Source organism: Hyla sarda, chromosome 5, assembly GCF_029499605.1.
Source record: "Hyla sarda isolate aHylSar1 chromosome 5, aHylSar1.hap1, whole genome shotgun sequence".
Lineage (NCBI taxonomy): Eukaryota > Metazoa > Chordata > Amphibia > Anura > Hylidae > Hyla > Hyla sarda.
The window spans coordinates 381,404,101-381,422,813 of NC_079193.1; the positions used below are offsets into that span (position 1 = coordinate 381,404,101).

Genomic DNA, 18,713 nt, shown 5'->3' on the forward strand with positions numbered 1-18,713 from the left:
TTTCCAGAAGAAATAGTCTCCAGTGGCAAACAGATGACTCCAAAGTAACCTCCACATGGGGTTGTCTTCTACAAGACCTTTGGGGCCCATTATTGTGTAGTGGCTGGGGCCTAAGCGGACATCCTTTAGGTCTCTGGTGGGCCAGTCTGACCCTGTTTGGGTACAATGACAACTTTCATCATGTACATGCACTGTTGTGTGCCTTCTTCTCCTTGTTGGACCACGGAGCCCACACCAATGAAAACCAATATTTGCTGTCCAGTAAAGTGGTCATTGACCATATCTACAGAAAACAATGATGGCAAAATGTAATTTAGAACATCTTTATTATTATTATATGATTTCTAACGATGGAGATCATCATGGAAAATGCAAACAACATTTTTGAAAAATCATGAAATTATGGTAGTCTATGTTCATTTATTGGGATGTGGCCATCCAGCCCGATAGCCTCCAGAATCCAACCTGCAAGGAACCAGCGACATTAACGGAAGAAAAACATTTCGATTTTTCTAAAAGTGGACGTTTCTTCCCTCCAGACGTTCCAGACTGAAGGCCCTGTATCAGGTCATATACATCACAAAAGTATCTACATATAAATACAATCTAAAAAGTATTTCTACATATATATATATTTGAGTCTATCGAGAGTAGATTGGTTCATGTCTATATCTGGAGGACACATCTGATGGCCACCGCACCCATTGCCAGGGCCGTGTAGGTTGTGGCCACAGAAGCTGTGCTGGTGACCCCTTGAGTATTAGATGGTGTTTGGGTGGCAGATTTAGTGGCGTTCTTGGTGGTCGCTTGAGTGGTGGCTTTGGTTGAGGTGGGTTTGTCGGTATTGCTCGATGCACCGGCAAGAAGACCCCCACTGTTACAAAGATCCGATTCACAACAGTTGACTTCCATCTCCTTTCCGAGTGCGTTCGGGTCAGTTGGTTGGCAGTTATTGGCACAGTCCTTGGTCACCACTGATTCTCCGTTAAAGGGAAAACCTGCAAGAAAACATAGATAGGAATTGTAGAGCTGTAGATGGTGCTCAAGATCAAAGACAATTTTTTTATTATTATTAAGGGCTACTCTGGTGGAAAACTATTTTTTTTTTTTTAAGTAAACAGTGGCCAGAAAGTTAAACTGATTTGCAAATACTTCTATTTAAAAATCTTAATCCTTCCAGTACTTATCAGCCGCTGTATGCTCCAGAGAAAGTTGTGTAGTTCTTTCCAGTCTGACCACAATGCTCTCTGTTTACACATCTGTCCGTGTCAGGAACTGTCCAGAGCAGGAGAGGCTTGCTATGGGGATTAACTCCTACTCTGGACAGTTTCTAACACAGACAGAGGTGGCAGCAGAGAGCACAGGAACATAACTTCCTCTGGAGCGGACAACAGCTGATAAGTACTAAAAGATTAAGATTTTTAAATAGAAGTCATTTAAAAATCTGTATAGCTTTCTGGCACCACTGGAGTACCCCTTTAAGAGCGTGTGTCACATGAAAAAATGTGCACGAGGATACGGTCTATCACAAGTCCTTCCCTGAAAGGAGAAAGCCCCCCCCCCCCTCCAACAAACATTCTTTTCGACTATGGACCAAAAGGCGCCTGCGAATTTCCAGGTTCGAAGGACCACAAAGGATCATGGCACCCGACTAGGCGTCTACCGAGGAGCCATAAACCGGTTGGCATCCCTACCGTTGCAGAGAGGGGAACCTGATGGCCTCACACACACACCTCACCTAGACTGTAAGGAGGGACACCCAGAAGGTCACCGCACACTGACCAATCCTAGGGTACAAATAAAGACCCAAAACGGGGCAAAAACAGCCTGGACATGTGGCCGGCTCTATACAAATTCCTCTGTAGCTCAACAGCCGTAGTGCCAGAACACTAGAGGTGAGTGCCCAAACAGGGTGTGAGTAAAGTGTTTTCAAAGAGTGCTCACTCATGTTGGGTCGCAAATCCCAATAAGTACTGACCCTGGGGTCAGTACTCACAGGGCACTATTGCCCCTCGGCTCTTGCTCTACTGAGACCTTAGGGCCAGACAGGACACGGGGGACAGGTTGCTTTATGGTGATTGACCGCCAGAGGAATACGGTCAACTACACCTGCCCACTCCATGAGGTCACATGACTGTCTACTGCAGTGTTTCCTAATCAAGGTACCTTCAGCTGTTGAAAAAACTACAACTCCCAGCATGCCCGGACAGCCGTTGGCTGTCCGGGCATGCTGGGAATTGTAGTTTTCCGTGACAGCCTCCTGACTGTGCGCGCGTACTCACCAACTTCGCCGCTTTCAGCAACTGTCCGGCAGGACTTCTGGGAGGGCAGACACTCCTTGGTCTCGTTGCAGCTTCTCATGGGCTTTTTGATGCAGGTGTAACACTGCAAAGAAACGGCTGGAAAGAGAAAACAAAAACAATTCTATAAAAAAAAAGTGTTTATTAAAGGAGACTTGTGGCCAAACTATAAAAATATAAGATTACTCTCATAAAATAGCTTAGTGCCCCCTGATCACCCACCTTTTTAGAGTTTCTTGATACGCCCTCCAGTTCCTGAGATATAAGGGTTTATAGTTAGGGCAGCAATTCAGGGAGTGAGTCAGATGGGCGTAAACTTTAACAGTGGGAGTGGCTATAAGGTGTTGGGTGGGGTTATACAGTCAGCGAGGATGAGGGGGGGGGGGAAGGTTTACAGTGAAGGACATGTATGCCTAACACACACACCCTGACAGTACAATCCTGCCCGCCACTCCCATAATTAAAATTAAGGCCACACCCATCTGACTGATTCCCTGAATGGTCAGACCAACTAAAAACGCACATATCTTTGGAATGAAAGGGCGTATCAAGAAACTGTAAGAAGATGTGGGACCAGGGGGCATTAGTCTATTTAATTATCATGCAATGCCATTTTTGGGGAGTTGGCTAGAGGTCCTCTTTAAAGTATCAATGCCGGTCAAAAATGAAGTCACATCTATGACATTGGCACCTGACCTGTTAAAGGGGTACTTCCGTAGAAAACTTTTTTTTTTTAAACAACTGGTGCCAGAAAGTTAAACAGATTTGTAAATCACTTCTATTAAAAAATCTTAATCCTTCCAGTACTTTTTAAGGGCTGTATACTAAAGAGAAATCCAAAACAGAAATGCATTTCCTCTGATGTCATGACCACAGTGCTCTCTGCTGACCTCTGCTGTCCATTTTAGGAACTGTCCGGAGCAGCATATGTTTGCTATGGGGATTTTCTCCTTCTCTGGACAGTTCCATAAAATGGACAGCAGAGGTCAGCAGAGAGCACTGTGGTCATGACATCAGAGGAAATGCATTTCTGTTTTGGATTTCTCTTTAGTATACAGCCCCTAAAAAGTACTAGAAGTATTAAGATTTTTTATTATTAAAGTGATTTACAAATCTGTTTAACTTTCTGCCACCAGTTGATTTAACAAAAAAAAAATAAAAAGTTTTCCACGGGAGTCCCCCTTTAAGTCGGATTGCATGCCAGATTCTGCGTCAGAACTGAAAGAAATCCGGCCAACTCACCAGTTAACTGAGAAAACGAGAAAAAAGGTGAGAGGTCATTGAAAAAGGGGGCGTGGTTGCAAAAAGGGGGCGTGTCCCTGACATTTTCAAAAAATCCCAAAATATTTACTAAGGTCCCCACAGAAAATGTGGTGGATTTGAGCCGAGGAAATCAGATCAGAGCGGGTGTAAAAAAATAAAAAAAAGCAAAATGTAGGAAAACATTAGTAAATATTGTGAAAAAATAACCGCAGGGAATAAAAAAATCACAAAGAAATCTACACAACACTCGAAGTAATTCAGGGCCATTGGGGGAGATTTATCAAAACCTGTCCAGAGGTAAATGTGTCCATAACAACCAATCAGATTGCTGCTTTCATTTTTAAAAAGGCCTCTGCAAAATGGAAGAAGCGATCTGATTGGTTGCTAGGGGCAACGTATCCTGTGCACAGGTTTTATAGATCTCCCCCATTGTGTCTACTGAACAATGGCTGTAAGCGCGATGTATTCACTGCTACAATCTGATCCCCCATAGGAGGAGCCATATGTTATGATAACTACGCAGGAAGACAAACTGCAGCTTCATACTACTCTCCACATTGTCCGCTGTCAAATTTAAGCCCCGCCCACAATGTAGATAAAAAAAAAAGATAATATGGCAAGATGCACAATAACAAACAGCAAATATAGATTCAAAGATATTTACAAGTATCCATTCTGCAATAGTCAAACCTGACCACAGTGTAAATAATCCAGAGCTGCACTCACTATATCCTGTACTGACCCTGAGTTATATCCTGTATTATACTCCAGAGCTGTACTCACTATTCTGCTGGTGGGGTCACTGTGTACATACATTACATTACTTATCCTGTACTGATCCTGAGTTATATCCTGTATTATACTCCAGAGCTGTACTCACTATTCTGCTGGTGAGGTCACTGTGTACATACATTACATTACTTATCCTGTACTGATCCTGAGTTATATCCTGTATTATACTCCAGAGCTGTACTCACTATTCTGCTGGTGGGGTCACTGTGTACATACATTACATTACTTATCCTGTACTGATCCTGAGTTATATCCTGTATTATACTCCAGAGCTGTACTCACTATTCTGCTGGTGAGGTCACTGTGTACATACATTACATTACTTATCCTGTACTGATCCTGAGTTATATCCTGTATTATATTCCAGAGCTGTACTCACTATTCTGCTGGTGAGATCACTGTGTACATACATTACATTACTTATCCTGTACTGATCCTGAGTTATATCCTGTATTATACTCCAGAGCTGTACTCACTATTCTGCTGGTGAGATCACTGTGTACATACATTACATTACTTATCCTGTACTGATCCTGAGTTATATCCTGTATTATACTCCAGAGCTGTACTCACTATTCTGCTGGAGAGGTCACTGTGTATATACATTACATTACTTATCCTGTACTGACCCTGAGTTATATTCTGTATTATACTCCAGAGCTGCACTCACTATTCTGCTGTTGAGGTCACTGTGTCCATACATTACATTAATTATCCTGTACTGATCCTGAGTTATATCCTGTATTATACCCCAGAGCTGTACTCACTATTCTGCTGGTGAGGTCACTGTGTACATACATTACATTACTTATCCTGTACTGATCCTGAGTTATATCCTGTATTATACACCAGAGCTGTACTCACTATTCTGCTGGTGAGGTCACTGTGTACATACATTACATTACTTATCCTGTACTGATCCTGAGTTATATCCTGTATTATACTCCAGAGCTGTACTCACTATTCTGCTGGTGAGATCACTGTGTACATACATTACATTACTTATCCTGTACTGATCCTGAGTTATATCCTGTAAATCTTTTATTAGAAAAATATAAATCATAACAAAACATAAACCAGCACAACTTTGCCATAACAAAAAAACAACAACATGAAATAACATAAACCCAAACTTTACATTTAAATAAAAGAACAAAAATCCTGCCTAACCGGCCAGCCCAGCTTTCCTACTAGAACTAGAAATATTATAACTACTAGAAATATTATAACTACACCTTTCATAGCCAAACAACACACTCATAAGAAACATAAAAATAGCACTATTTTGCTTTAACTCTAAACACCCAAACTCGGGAAAAATCATACATAGAAAACACAACAAGCACTCACACTGCACACCATGTTTTTTTTTTTTAAATAATAATATTAATAAAATAATAATAACAACACTATACCACACTCACACATGCACACATTTATATCCATATATTAACTACATTTAACCAAGAAACCAAAAATAAATAAATAAATAAATTAAATTCAACTCAAAATACCCAAACTCGGGAAAATATCACAGAAAACACAATACACACATGCTTACACACATCTTTACTACATACTACATATATAAACCAAAGAAAATAAATCCACAACGGGATACTAAAGAAACATTACTACAAAAACAAAACTGGTTCGACTGCCATGTCTATCCCTACTATAAATACTATATACTTAAAAAAAAAATAAAAAATAAAAAAATTTTTTTTTACAATAATATAACATACATTATACATACTATATACATAACTACCTATATACACTACTATACACAAACTATATACACCTATAAATAAACAGAAAACACACCTACAAATATAAAAGAACATTCTACACTAAACTGACCCTTCACCCACACCACCCGCCCTCCTGTACATGGGTCAGAGTTTTTTTCCATACAGTTCATAGTCCTCAATGTCCAGTCCACAACTGACCCATGCCAGGTCCACCAAAAGAAAAGACCACCACCACCCACAAATATACCCTCCCAACCTAGAACTCCTCCCAACCAACTTAACCATAACCAGCTTTAACATACATAAGCAAACAATACAACCCACTTTAGGCCCAAGTTCGGTGCCTGTAAGCCCTTCATAACCTTAACATCTGAAAACAAAACAAAAAGCTATGGTGCACATGCATTAGCCCACCACCAGGAAGAAGGATGGCAATCCTGATACATACAAAATGTATATTCTTTCCCTAACTGCACCCTACCTCTCACCCTACCATTATCCCTAAAGATAAACTGACCCTACTATCACCCTAACCCTGTCCCTGCATCACTGTCCCTAACAAAAACAAGGGTACTCTACCCAAAAGGTCTAGTACCTAGGGCACATCAAAAGAAAACCCTCTCCATAGGAGAGAAGCCCTACTGGTACCAAGACTGCCATACTCCAAAGACCTGATCTTCCCGAGGTCACCAGTGATGTTCCTACAGACCTCCACCTCGGAGAGGACTTTGCGCTGATTAGACACTAAACACCGTGCATTCCACGTGTAGTATCTAACCACTAAACTGACTAAGAATAAAGTGCCCCGATCACGGCCACCCAGGTTCCTGAATGCCCCATAAGCCCACTCTGGATAGGTAAGGCCGGCAAGTTGACTCCAGCCGATGGAAGCGCCCACCCGGTTGTAGACCCTTATATTAATGGGGCAATGAAGCAGGAAATGGTCCATGCTTTCCAGCATGTCCCCGCACTCTTCTCGGGGACATCCCCGGTCATCAGATCTCCTACACTTCAAATTGTCCCTCACATATAGCTTCCCCTGAAAGCAGCGCCAGGCCAAGTCCCAAAACTTCTGGGGGATCCTTTTCATATTTAAGAGATACAACCCCACCCTCAGATCCCGACCTGGGCAGTCCCTGAGCGCCAGAGGCTTCTGGAAGTGGGTCAACAGAACCCGTTTGTCAAGGAACTGCCTTGACTGGGTCCTGATCTCCCACACTCCCAGACCCCACCGACGTATCGCCTTCAGAGTCGGGGTAGCGTAGGCCGGAAGATGCCCATGGGGCGTACGGAGGTCCTTCACTTGCCCTCCTGTCTCCCAGTCCTGGAAGAAAGGCCGAAACCACTCCCTGCAGGAGAGTACCCACGGAGGAGCCCTCTCTGACCAGAGGTTTGAGATGTTGGCTTTCAAGAAGGTGTTTGTTAAGAACACCACAGGGTTTACCATAGATAAACCCCCTAGTCTCCTTGTGCGGTACGTAACCTCCCTCTTGACTAGGTTCATCCTGTTCCCCCATAACAGTTGGAAAAACAGGCTGTAGATCCTAGTATAGTAAGCCTCTGGCAAGATACATACACTGCCCAGATAGATAAAAAATGGGAGCAGGTACGATTTGATCAGGTGTACCCTTTCCCTGAGGGTCATAGACCAACCCTTCCACTGATCCACCCTTTGAGTGGCATCCTGTAGCTTATCGTCCCAGTTTTTGGTGGGATAATCATCCTGGCCGAAAGTGATGCCCAGAATTTTTGCTGACTCTTGGGGCCCTGGGAGGGTGTCCGGGAGATCAAAAGTGGGATCTCCCCCTCCCAGCCAGAGACTTTCACACTTATCCCGGTTGATCTTAGACCCGGATGCCTCCGAGTAACGTTCCACCTCCGACATCACCACATCGACCTCCTCTCTCGAGGACACGAAAATGGTGACATCATCAGCGTACGCCACTACTCTCTGGGCGACATCCAGCTCCACCAGACTCATCCCGACTCCCGCCAACGGCCCACAATCTACCCTCCGGACGAAGGGATCAATTGCGAACACGTATAAAAGCGGGCTCAAAGGACAACCCTGACGGACTCCGGACCCCACCTCAAAAGAGCGGCCAGACCACCCGTTCACCAGCGGGAAACTCTCTGCCCCTGCATATAAGGTCTTAAGCCAATTAATAAAAGCACACGGTAAGCCATATCTCAGGAGGACGGACCAGAGGTAGTCATGGTTCACCCGATCAAATGCTTTGGCCTGATCCAGGGACAGCAAGTACCCCTTCCAGAGACCTGCACTACTCTGCTCCACTGCCTCCCGGACACCGAGAACAGCACTTAAGGTGCTTCGGCCTGGAACAGAGCAGTGCTGGGCCCCCGAAAGGAGCCGGGGTGCAAACTCCACCAACTGATTAAACAGTATCTTGGCCAGAAGCTTCCTGTCCGTATTGAGAAGAGCTATGGGCCTCCAATTCTCAATCCGGCTAGGATCTTTACCCTTTGAGAGAAGAATCAGGGCTGACCTCCTCATTGACCTAGGCAGAGTGCCCGAGGAGAGACACTCATTGAATACCACAGTCAAGAGGGGAGCTAAAGACTCCTTAAAGGTCCTGTACCACTCGGATGTTAAGCCATCCGGACCTGGCGACTTCTTGGGGGCAAGCCCCTCGATCGCCAGTCTCACTTCCTCTTCCTTAATTTCTTATGCCAAAACGCCAAGAGAGGGGTCTACCCCTGGCTCAGGAATGGTTTCAGCCAGGAAAGCCGACATCTTGTCCCGATCTAGATCCTTCCTCCCCAAGAGGTGCAAGTAGAAGGATCTGACGACCTCCAGGATCCCTGATCTGGACCGATTCAGAGATCCCGTACTATCAATCAGTCCTGAGATGATTTTACTACTCACTGACATCTTGCAGTTTCTGTAAGGGTCGGGCGAGCGGTACTTCCTAAAATCCCTCTCAAAAACCAAAGATGCGTGCCTATCGTACTGACACCTCATCAGCAAGGACTTCACTCTGGAGATATCCTCCCGGCAACCTCCAGTCGAGACGAGAAGCTCGAGTTTCCTCCTCAGACCCTGATACAAGCGATACCTGTTCAGGGACCTGAGGCTCGAGAGCTGGCGGAAGAACCCCGCAACCCGCTTCTTGAATATCTCCCACCACTCTGACTTACTACTACAAAGGTCCAGTAAAGGTACCTGACTCTGAAGAAAATCCTCAAAGGACTGTCTTACCTCCGCTTCCTCCAGGAGGGACGAATTCAGCTTCCAATAACCTTTACCCATCCGGGGGGTCTCTGAAACATTCAAGGAAAACAAAATCATACAGTGATCGGAGAACTCCACCTCAACCACGGACACTGCGGAAGAGACGGCTTCCTCCTTTAAATAAAACCTGTCTATCCTAGACCTGCAGCTACCTCGATGATAGGTGAAACCCGCGTGGCCTGAGGGGCTCCGGATGTGGGCGTCCTCTAGGCGAGCTTCCCTAACTATATTATTGAGAGCTATGCTGTCGTAAGCCAGCGGACCATTGGAACCTCTCCTATCTTGGGACCTTGTGACAGTATTGAAGTCCCCTCCAAAGATCACTTGCCGGCTAGTAAAAAGGAAGGGCTTGATCCTCATAAAGAGATCTTTGCGGCCCCACTTGGTTTGTGGGGCGTAGATGTTAATGAGCCGGAGCTCCTGTCCCTTCATGAGGACATCTAAGATCAGGCACCTCCCCATTTCTAACTCAATAACCCGTCTGCATTCAACCGGAGCGGTAAAAAGGACCGCCACCCCACTATACGGCTCAGCCGCAAGAGACCAGTGGGAGGGGCCACGCCTCCACTCTCTCCTGGCTTTTACCAGGGAGGCTAGATCTGACAACCTGGTCTCCTGCAGATACAAAATATCGGCTTCAACACGGCCGAGAAAATCAAAGGCTGCGAATCTAGCCGTATCCGACTTTATGCTGGCACAGTTAATAGATGCCAGCGTCAATGGGGTGAGTGCCGCCATCATGGGTGATTGAGTTAGACGGCCCTAACCCCTCATTTCTGTTTTTTTTTCACCCCCTCATTCCCAGATGAGGAGGCTTCTTTCCCTTTGGACCTCTTTTTAGACTCTGACTGGTCCATTTTTGAATCCCCATCTCCGCCTGGCTCTGGTTTGGCCCCATCCCCTGAGGAAACAGCCCCATCAGGACAGGGCCCAGTTCCCCCTGGAGGCTCCCCCACTTCAGGCACCCCATCCTCGACCCCCCCCCCCTCCAAGGAGGGGGAGGAGATGGCATCGAGTACAGAGTACCGGTTAGACAGATCAATCAGAGGGGGGGCAGGTAAGCTTCCGCTTGGGACCTGGTCCGTAGCACGGGGACTAGAGGGCTCCGACCTCTTCTTTCTCCCTTTACTGCCCTTCTTTTTTGGCCTCTCTTCACCCTCCTCATCCACACTTTCATAGTGGGAGGAATCGGAAAGATCGGCCTTGCTGCCCTCTTCTTTACAGATTCTCCCCATTTCCTCATCCAGCACATTCTCCCCCAGGGCCTCAGCAGTTTCAGGACTAACCTCTGGAGCAGTGCCAGAAGCTACCCCTGCCACATGGGAACTCTCCAGTTCCCTGCTCCTTCTCCGATTAGCCTCCCGCCTCAGCTTGGCGGGACTTTTCCTCCTCACTGACCCTGTTGCACCTTCACCTGCACTCGTGCCCTCCCCAGCTGAGGCAACATTACTGCTCTCCCCAGCCAAGGTGACCGTCGCACGGGCAAAGGCGCTAGGACAACGGCTGAAAGGGTGTCCTAAGACACCACACAGATGACACCTGATCTGCCTACAGGATGCGGCAAGATGACCTACCCCACCACACAGAGCACAGACCTGCACGGTACAGGCTGCGCTAAAGTGAGTGGGGCTGCCACACCTGTGACAGACCTTGGGCTGCCCCTGGTAGAAAATTTGGATTCTGTCTCTCCCAAGAAAAGCAGCTGATGGGATGTGGGCAACAGTGCTCCCCGAACGCTTCAGTTTGACGGAAAACGTCCAGGCCCCAGACCAGATCCCATGTTCGTCATAGTTCTTTTTCGGCATGTCCGTCACATCACCATATCTGCTGAGCCAGGTCATGATATCATAGCATGAAAGTGATTCGTTACGTGTCAAAACGGTCACTTTCTTGACCAAATTCTGACGGGATATCGCCTTTACGGCAAAATCCCGCCAGCCGGGCTCGCTTTTCACCACCTCATAGTTCGACCAGAAGAGTTCCAAACCCTCTGGCCGAACGAAGCTGATGTCAAACTCGGAAGTACCGTAGGGGTGGATCAGGGCAAAGATGTCACTTGCCCTGAATTCCATCCGGAGGAGGAGCTCAACCACCTTACCCCGAGGCGGACACGCATCTTCGCCCCTCCACACTAAACGGACCACATTCCTACGGCCACTTTCCTGCCCGGATGTCGGAAGGGACCAGACCACCTCACCGTTTTGTTCTCGGAAGGCGCCTAAGCCGTGTCTTTCTATCCAAAAAGACAGGTCAACCTCACCCCTCCCCTCTACATGAATTGATCTGTCTCCCCTACGTAGAGCCTCCAGGAGGCGCTGTTGCAAGTGACCCCCAGAGCCAGATGGAGATGGGGATCCCCCTGATCCCCCGGCAGTGACGCAGGCATAGCTTCTGGGAGAAGCAGCCACTACCGGGGGGGCAGTCGAACCAGAAACCAAACCAGGAACCTTATTCTTAACAGAGGTGTCAGCCACCAAACCTCTCTCTGCCATTCCTCTACCACTCCTCACCTGAATTTCGCTAGCACCCCTCTCTTGCACCCCATTTGCACCCCTCTCTTGCACTCCACTTGCACCCCTCTCTTGCACTCCACTTGCACCCCTCTCTTGCACACCACTTGCACCCCTCTCTTGCACACCACTTGCACCCCTCCCTTGCACACCACTTGCACCCCTCTCTTGTACACCACTTGCACCCCTCTCTTGCACACCACTTGCACCCCTCCCTTGCACACCACTTGCACCCCTCTCTTGTACACCACTTGCACCCCCCTCATCCACACTGCTACCACAACTCCTCCCATGCACACTACCATAACTCACATTCTGCACATTACCATTTTTGCTCTCACTTTCACTCTTGCCTACACTCTCCCTTGTATTACAGGCTGGGCTGGCTGGGTCTTTTGTTTCATGTACAAGGGTTGCCGGTTTTAGGATTGGCGCTGTAGAGTTCTTCCTTCCACTCTCCTGGGACGCAGAGACAGGCTCCGCCTCTGACATGGGTGGCCACGCCCCCCCACAAAATGCTGTACATCTTGGCGGGAGCTGTCCCTCCAGACGCACTCCCGCCCCGTCAACGTCACCTAGGGGACCGCCCCCTGAACCAACAAGGTCCGGCGCCCGGACACTCCCCCCCTCACAGGGGAGTGCCCTGCAGCGCCAGGACCTGTACCGCCCACTTCAACCGAGGGACCGCCCCCCGGACGGGTGAATCTGCCGCTATTTTCTGGCGCCTGGACACCCTCCCCCCTCACAGGAGGGTGCCCTTTTTTTTCTATAGCACCCGCGGCCATTTTGGGTGCACTACTGTATCCCCCATGCTGGCCCCGCTCCACTACAGAAACGGGGTCTGGCAGATTGGGGGACCCAGCACCCTGAGCTGACTTCTCAGCCGACCCAGGCTGCTGGAAAGAAGAAAATACAAATTTCACTCCTTGTGCCTTCTTCCTCTTCTTGCCCTTCACTTTCTTCCTCTTCCCCTTCTCTTCTGGGCCCAAATCATCACCAAAAGTGAAGTTCTCCAGACGGGTGGGGGACTCCTGCATAACAATCGCACGCAGGAGACCCCCATCTGCCGAGCTGCTGCCATCACTGCAGTCACTGCCATCCTCATCATCCTCACTGGAGGGAGGTAAGGCCACCTGAGCCGGGTTTATGTAGTCCGCACTGATGGTAAGTGGGGGGTCTGGGGTAACAGTGGTGGTGGTACAAACAGAACCCGTGTCCATATCCCCCTCACTCACATCCCCCTCCTCACCTCCCTCCATCTCCTCCTCCTCGCTCTGGCAGTCATCTTGGTGACAATCTTTTTCTGAACCTCTGGAGACCCCCTTTTTGGGGAACCTCTCTTCATTAAGAATCTTCTCACTGAAGAAGCCGGCTCCAGCCACAATGTCCGCTCTCAGCTGAACAATCTCCTCCACCTCTTTCTTTAGTGCTCTCACCTTTGCAGTGAACGCTGCTCTCTTGCCCTTGGCTGCTGTATCCGCCTGGTAAGTTGCAAACTTAATGTCTTCTCTTAGACCTCGTAGCTGTTTCCCAAGCTGCTCATATTGGGCCATCTTTGCCTGGATTCTAGATCCGAAAGTCTCCAGGGATTCCCTTGGCTCCTTTACCCCCCATTGCTGGGGTTCTGAGGAGCCTGAGGTAGAAGCCTTCACTCCACTCCTCTGCCTGGATGAGCTTCTTTTCCCAGAGGAACTTTTGCTGGAAGCCTTGCAGCTCCCAGCTGGGGATGGGGGAGGGGGCCCCACATGGCGATGGGCCCTGGTGGATCGTCTCACCCCATCCTGGCTGCTGGCCGTCGCATTTTCCTTTGCACCCACCGCCGGCCGGGTACGGGGAGTGCAAGATGAAGCCTCCTGGGGCTCCATAGCAGGAAAACCCTCTACCCAGGTATCTGCCACACACCTGGGGAGGGGCGGATGGAAATCACTGCTTCACTGGAAGAGTCTGGAAGTAACAGGAGCTCAGACACACCCAACCTCTCTCCAGAGCTGTACTCACTATTCTGCTGGTGAGGTCACTGTGTACATACATTACATTACTTATCCTGTACTCATCCTGAGTTATATCCTGCATTATACTCCAGAGCTGTACTCACTATTCTGCTGGTGGGGTCACTGTGTACATACATTACATTACTTATTCTGTACTGATCCTGAGTTATATCCTGTAAATCTTTTATTAGAAAAATATAAATCATAACAAAACATAAACCAGCACAACTTTGCTATAACGGAAAACAACAACATGAAATAACATAAACCCAAACTTTACATTTAAATAAAAGAACAAAAATCCTGCCTAACCGGCCAGCCCAGCTTTCCTACAAGAACTAGAAATATTATAACTACACCTTTCTTAGCCAAACAACACACTCATAAGAAACATAAAAATAGCACTATTTCGCTTTAACTCAAAACACCCAAACTCGGGAAAAATCATACATAGAAAACACAACAAGCACTCACATTGCACACCATGTTTTTTTTTTTTTTTTTAAATAATAATATTAATAATAATAACAACACTATACCACACTCACACATGCACACATATATATCAATATATTAACTTGATTTAACCAAGAAACCAAAAATAAATAAATAAATAAATTAAATTCAACTCAAAATACCCAAACTCGGGAAAATATCACAGAAAACACAATACACACATGCTTACACACATCTTTACTACATACTACATATATAAACCAAAGAAAATAAATCCACAACGGGATACTAAAGAAACATTACTACAAAAACAAAACTGGTTCGACTGCCATGTCTATCTCTACTATAAATACTATATACTTAAAAAAAAAAAAAAATAATAAATAAATTAAAAAAATAAATAAATAAATAAATAATTTTTTTTTTTTTATAATAATATAACATACATTATACATACTATATACATAACTAACTATATACACTACTATGTACAATACAATACACAAACTATATACACCTATAAATAAACAGAAAACTCACCTACAAATATAAAAGAACATTCTACACTAAACTGACCCTTCACCCACACCACCCGCCCTCCTGTACATGGGTCAGAGTTTTTTCCATACAGTTCATAGTCCTCAATGTCCAGTCCACAACTGACCCATGCCAGGTCCACCAAAAGAAAAGACCACCACCACCCACAAATACACCCTCCCAACCTAGAACTCCTCCCAACCAACTTAACCATTACCAGCTTTAACATACATAAGAAAACAATACAACCCACATTAGGCCCACGTTCGGTGCCTGTAAGCCCTTCATAACCTTAACATCTGAAAACAAAACAAAAAGCTATGGTGCATATGCATTAGCCCACCACCAGGAAGAAGGATGGCAATCCTGATACATACAAAATGTATATTCTTTCCCTAACTGCACCCTACCTCTCTCCCTAGCATTATCCCTAAAGATAAACTGACCCTACTATCACCCTAACCCTGTCCCTGCATCACTGTCCCTAACAAAAACAAGGGTACTCTACCCAAAAGGTCTAGTACCTAGGGCACATCAAAAGAAAACCCTCTCCATAGGAGAGAAGCCCTACTGGTACCAAGACTGCCATACTCCAAAGACCTGATCTTCCCGAGGTCACCGGTGATGTTCCTACAGACCTCCACCTCGGAGAGGACTTTGCGCTGATTAGACACTAAACACCGTGCATTCCACGTGTAGTACCTAACCACTAAGCTGACTAAAAACAAAGTGCCCCGATCTCGGCCACCCAGGTTCCTGAATGCCCCATAAGCCCACTCTGGATAGGTAAGGCCGGCAAGTTGACTCAAGCCGATGGAAGCACCCACCCGGTTGTAGACCCTTATATTAAAGGGACAATGAAGCAGGAAATGATCCATGCTTTCCAGCATGTCCCCGCACTCTTCTCGGGGACATCCCCGGTCATCAGATCTCCTGCACTTCAAATTGTCCCTCACATATAGCTTCCCCTGAAAGCAGCGCCAGGCCAAGTCCCAAAACTTCTGGGGGATCCTTTTCATATTTAAGAGATACAACCCCACCCTCAAATCCCGACCTGGGCAGTCCCTGAGCGCCAGAGGCTTCTGGAAGTGGGTCAACAGAACCCGTTTGTCAAGGAACTGCCTTGACTGGGTCCTGATCTCCCACACTCCCAGACCCCACCGACGTATCGCCTTCAGAGTCGGGGTAGCGTAAGCCGGAAGATGCCCATGGGGCGTACGGAGGTCCTTCACTCGCCCTCCTGTCTCTCATTCCTGGAAGAAAGGCCGAAACCATTCCCTGCAGGAGAGTACCCACGGAGGAGCCCTCTCTGACCAGAGGTTTGAGATGTTGGCTTTCAAGAAGGTGTTTGTTAAGAACACCACAGGGTTTACCATAGATAAACCCCCTAGTCTCTTCGTGCGGTACGTAACCTCCCTCTTGACTAGGTTCATCCTGTTCCCCCATAACAGTTGGAAAAACAGGCTGTAGATCCTAGTGTAGTAGGCATCTGGCAAGATACATACACTGCCCAGATAGATAAACAAGGGGAGCAGGTACGATTTGATCAGGTGTACCCTTTCCCTGAGGGTCATAGACCAACCCTTCCACTGATCCACCCTATGAGTGGCATCCTGGAGCTTACCGTCCCAGTTTTTGGTGGGATAATCATCCTGGCCGAATGTGATGCCCAGAATTTTTGCTGAGTCTTGGGGCCCTGGGAGGGTGTCCGGGAGATCAAAAGTGGGATCTCCCCCTCCCAGCCAGAGACTTTCACACTTATCCCGGTTGATCTTAGACCCGGATGCCTCCGAGTAGCGTTCCACCTCCGACATCACCACATCGACCTCCTCTCTCGAGGACACGAAAATGGTGACATCATCAGCGTACGCCACCACTTTCTGGGCGACATCCAGCTCCGCCAGACTCATCCCGACTCCCGCCAACGGCCCACAATCTACCCTCCGGACGAAAGGATCAATTGCGAACACGTATAAAAGCGGGCTCAAAGGACAACCCTGACAGACTCCGGACCCCACCTCAAAAGAGCGGCCAGACCACCCGTTCACCAGTGGGAAACTCTCTGCCCCTGCATATAAGGTCTTAAGCCAATTAATAAAAGCACACGGTAAGCCATATCTCAGGAGGACGGACCAGAGGTACTCGTGGTTCACCCGATCAAATGCTTTGGCCTGATCCAGGGACAACAAGTACCCCTTCCAGAGACCCGCACTACTCCGCTCCACTGCCTCCCTGACACTGAGGACAGCACTTACGGTGCTTCGGCCTGGAACAGAGCAGTGCTGGGCCCCCGAAAGGAGACGGGATGCAAACTTCACCAACCGATTAAACAGTATCTTGGACAGAAGCTTCCTGTCCGTATTGAGAAGAGCTATGGGTCTCCAATTTTCAATCCGGCTAGGATCTTTACCCTTTGAGAGAAGAATCAGGGCCGACCTCCTCATTGACTTTGGCAGAGTGCCCGAGGAGAGACACTCATTAAATACCTCAGTCAAGAGGGGAGCTAATGACTCCTTAAAGGTCCTGTACCACTCGGATGTTAAGCCATCCGGACCTGGAGACTTCTTAGGGGCAAGCCCCTCGATCGCCAGTCTCACTTCCTCTTCCCTGATTTCTTCTGCCAAAACATCAAGAGAGGGGTCTACCCCTGGCTCAGGAATGGTTTCAGCCAGGAAAGCCGACATCTTGTCCCGATCTAGATCCTTCCTCCCCAAGAGGTGTGAGTAGAAGGATCTGACAATCTCCAAGATCCCTGATCTGGACCGATTCAGAGATACCGTACTATCGATCAGTCCTGAAATGACTTTACTACTCACTGACATCTTACAGTTTCTGTAAGGGTCGGGCGAGCGGTACTTCCCGAAATCCCTCTCAAAAACCAAAGATGCGTGCCTATCGTACTGACACCTCATCAGCAAGGATTTCACTCTGGAGATATCCTCTCAGCTACCTCCAGTCGAGACGAGAAGCTCGAGTTTCCTCCTCAGACCCTGATACAGGCGATACCTGTTCAGGGACCTGAGGCTCGAGAGCTGGCGGAAGAACCCCGCAACCCGCTTCTTGAATATCTCCCACCACTCTGACTTACTACTACAAAGGCCCAGTAAAGGTACCTGACTCTGAAGAAAATCCTCAAAGGACTGTCTTATCTCCGCTTCCTCCAGGAGGGACGAATTCAGCTTCCAATAACCTTTACCCATCCGGGGGGTCTCTGAAACATTCAAGGAAAACAAAATCATACAGTGATCGGAGAATTCCACCTCAATCACGGACACTGCGGAAGAGACGGCTTCCTCCTTTAAATAAAACCTGTCTATCCTAGACCTGCAGCTACCTCGATGATAGGTGAAACCCGCGTGGCCTGAGGGGCTCCGGATGTGGGCGTCCTCTAGGCGAGCTTCCCTAACTATGCTATTGAGGGCTGTACTATCATAAGCCAGCGGACCATTGGAGCCTCTCCTATCTTGGGACCTCGTGACAGTATTGAAGTCCCCTCCAAAGATCACTTGCCGACTTGTAAAAAGGAAGGGCTTGATCCTCATAAAGAGGCTTTTACGGTCCCACTTTGTTTGTGGGGCGTAGATGTTAATGAGCCGGAGCTCTTGCCCCTTCATGAGGACATCTAAGATCAGGCACCTCCCCATTTCCAACTCGATAACCCGTCTGCATTCAACAGGAGCGGTAAAAAGGACAGCCACCCCACTATATGGCTCAGCCGCAAGAGACCAGTGGGAGGGGCCGTGCCTCCACTCTCTCCTGGTTTTTACCAGGGAGGCTAGATCTGACAACCTGGTCTCTTGCAGATACAAAATGTCGGCTTCAACTCGGCCGAGAAAATCAAAGGCTGCAAATCTAGC

At 47.5% G+C, this 18,713-nt stretch overlaps 1 protein-coding gene across 1 annotated transcript in view; it reads right to left on the reverse strand.

Annotated features, from left to right (window-relative positions):
* Window positions 1–329: 329 nt before the first annotated feature.
* LOC130274489 (ly6/PLAUR domain-containing protein 2-like) overlaps window positions 330–18,713 on the reverse strand; it is a 75,215-nt gene continuing 56,831 nt past the window's right edge. Inside the window, exons 3-4 of the mRNA XM_056522891.1 lie at window positions 2,283–2,399; window positions 330–998 (exon numbers count right to left, since the gene is read on the reverse strand). Coding sequence (XP_056378866.1) covers window positions 667–998; window positions 2,283–2,399 — 449 coding nt within the window. The 3' untranslated portion in view covers window positions 330–666. The remainder of the gene's footprint in view (window positions 999–2,282; window positions 2,400–18,713) is intronic.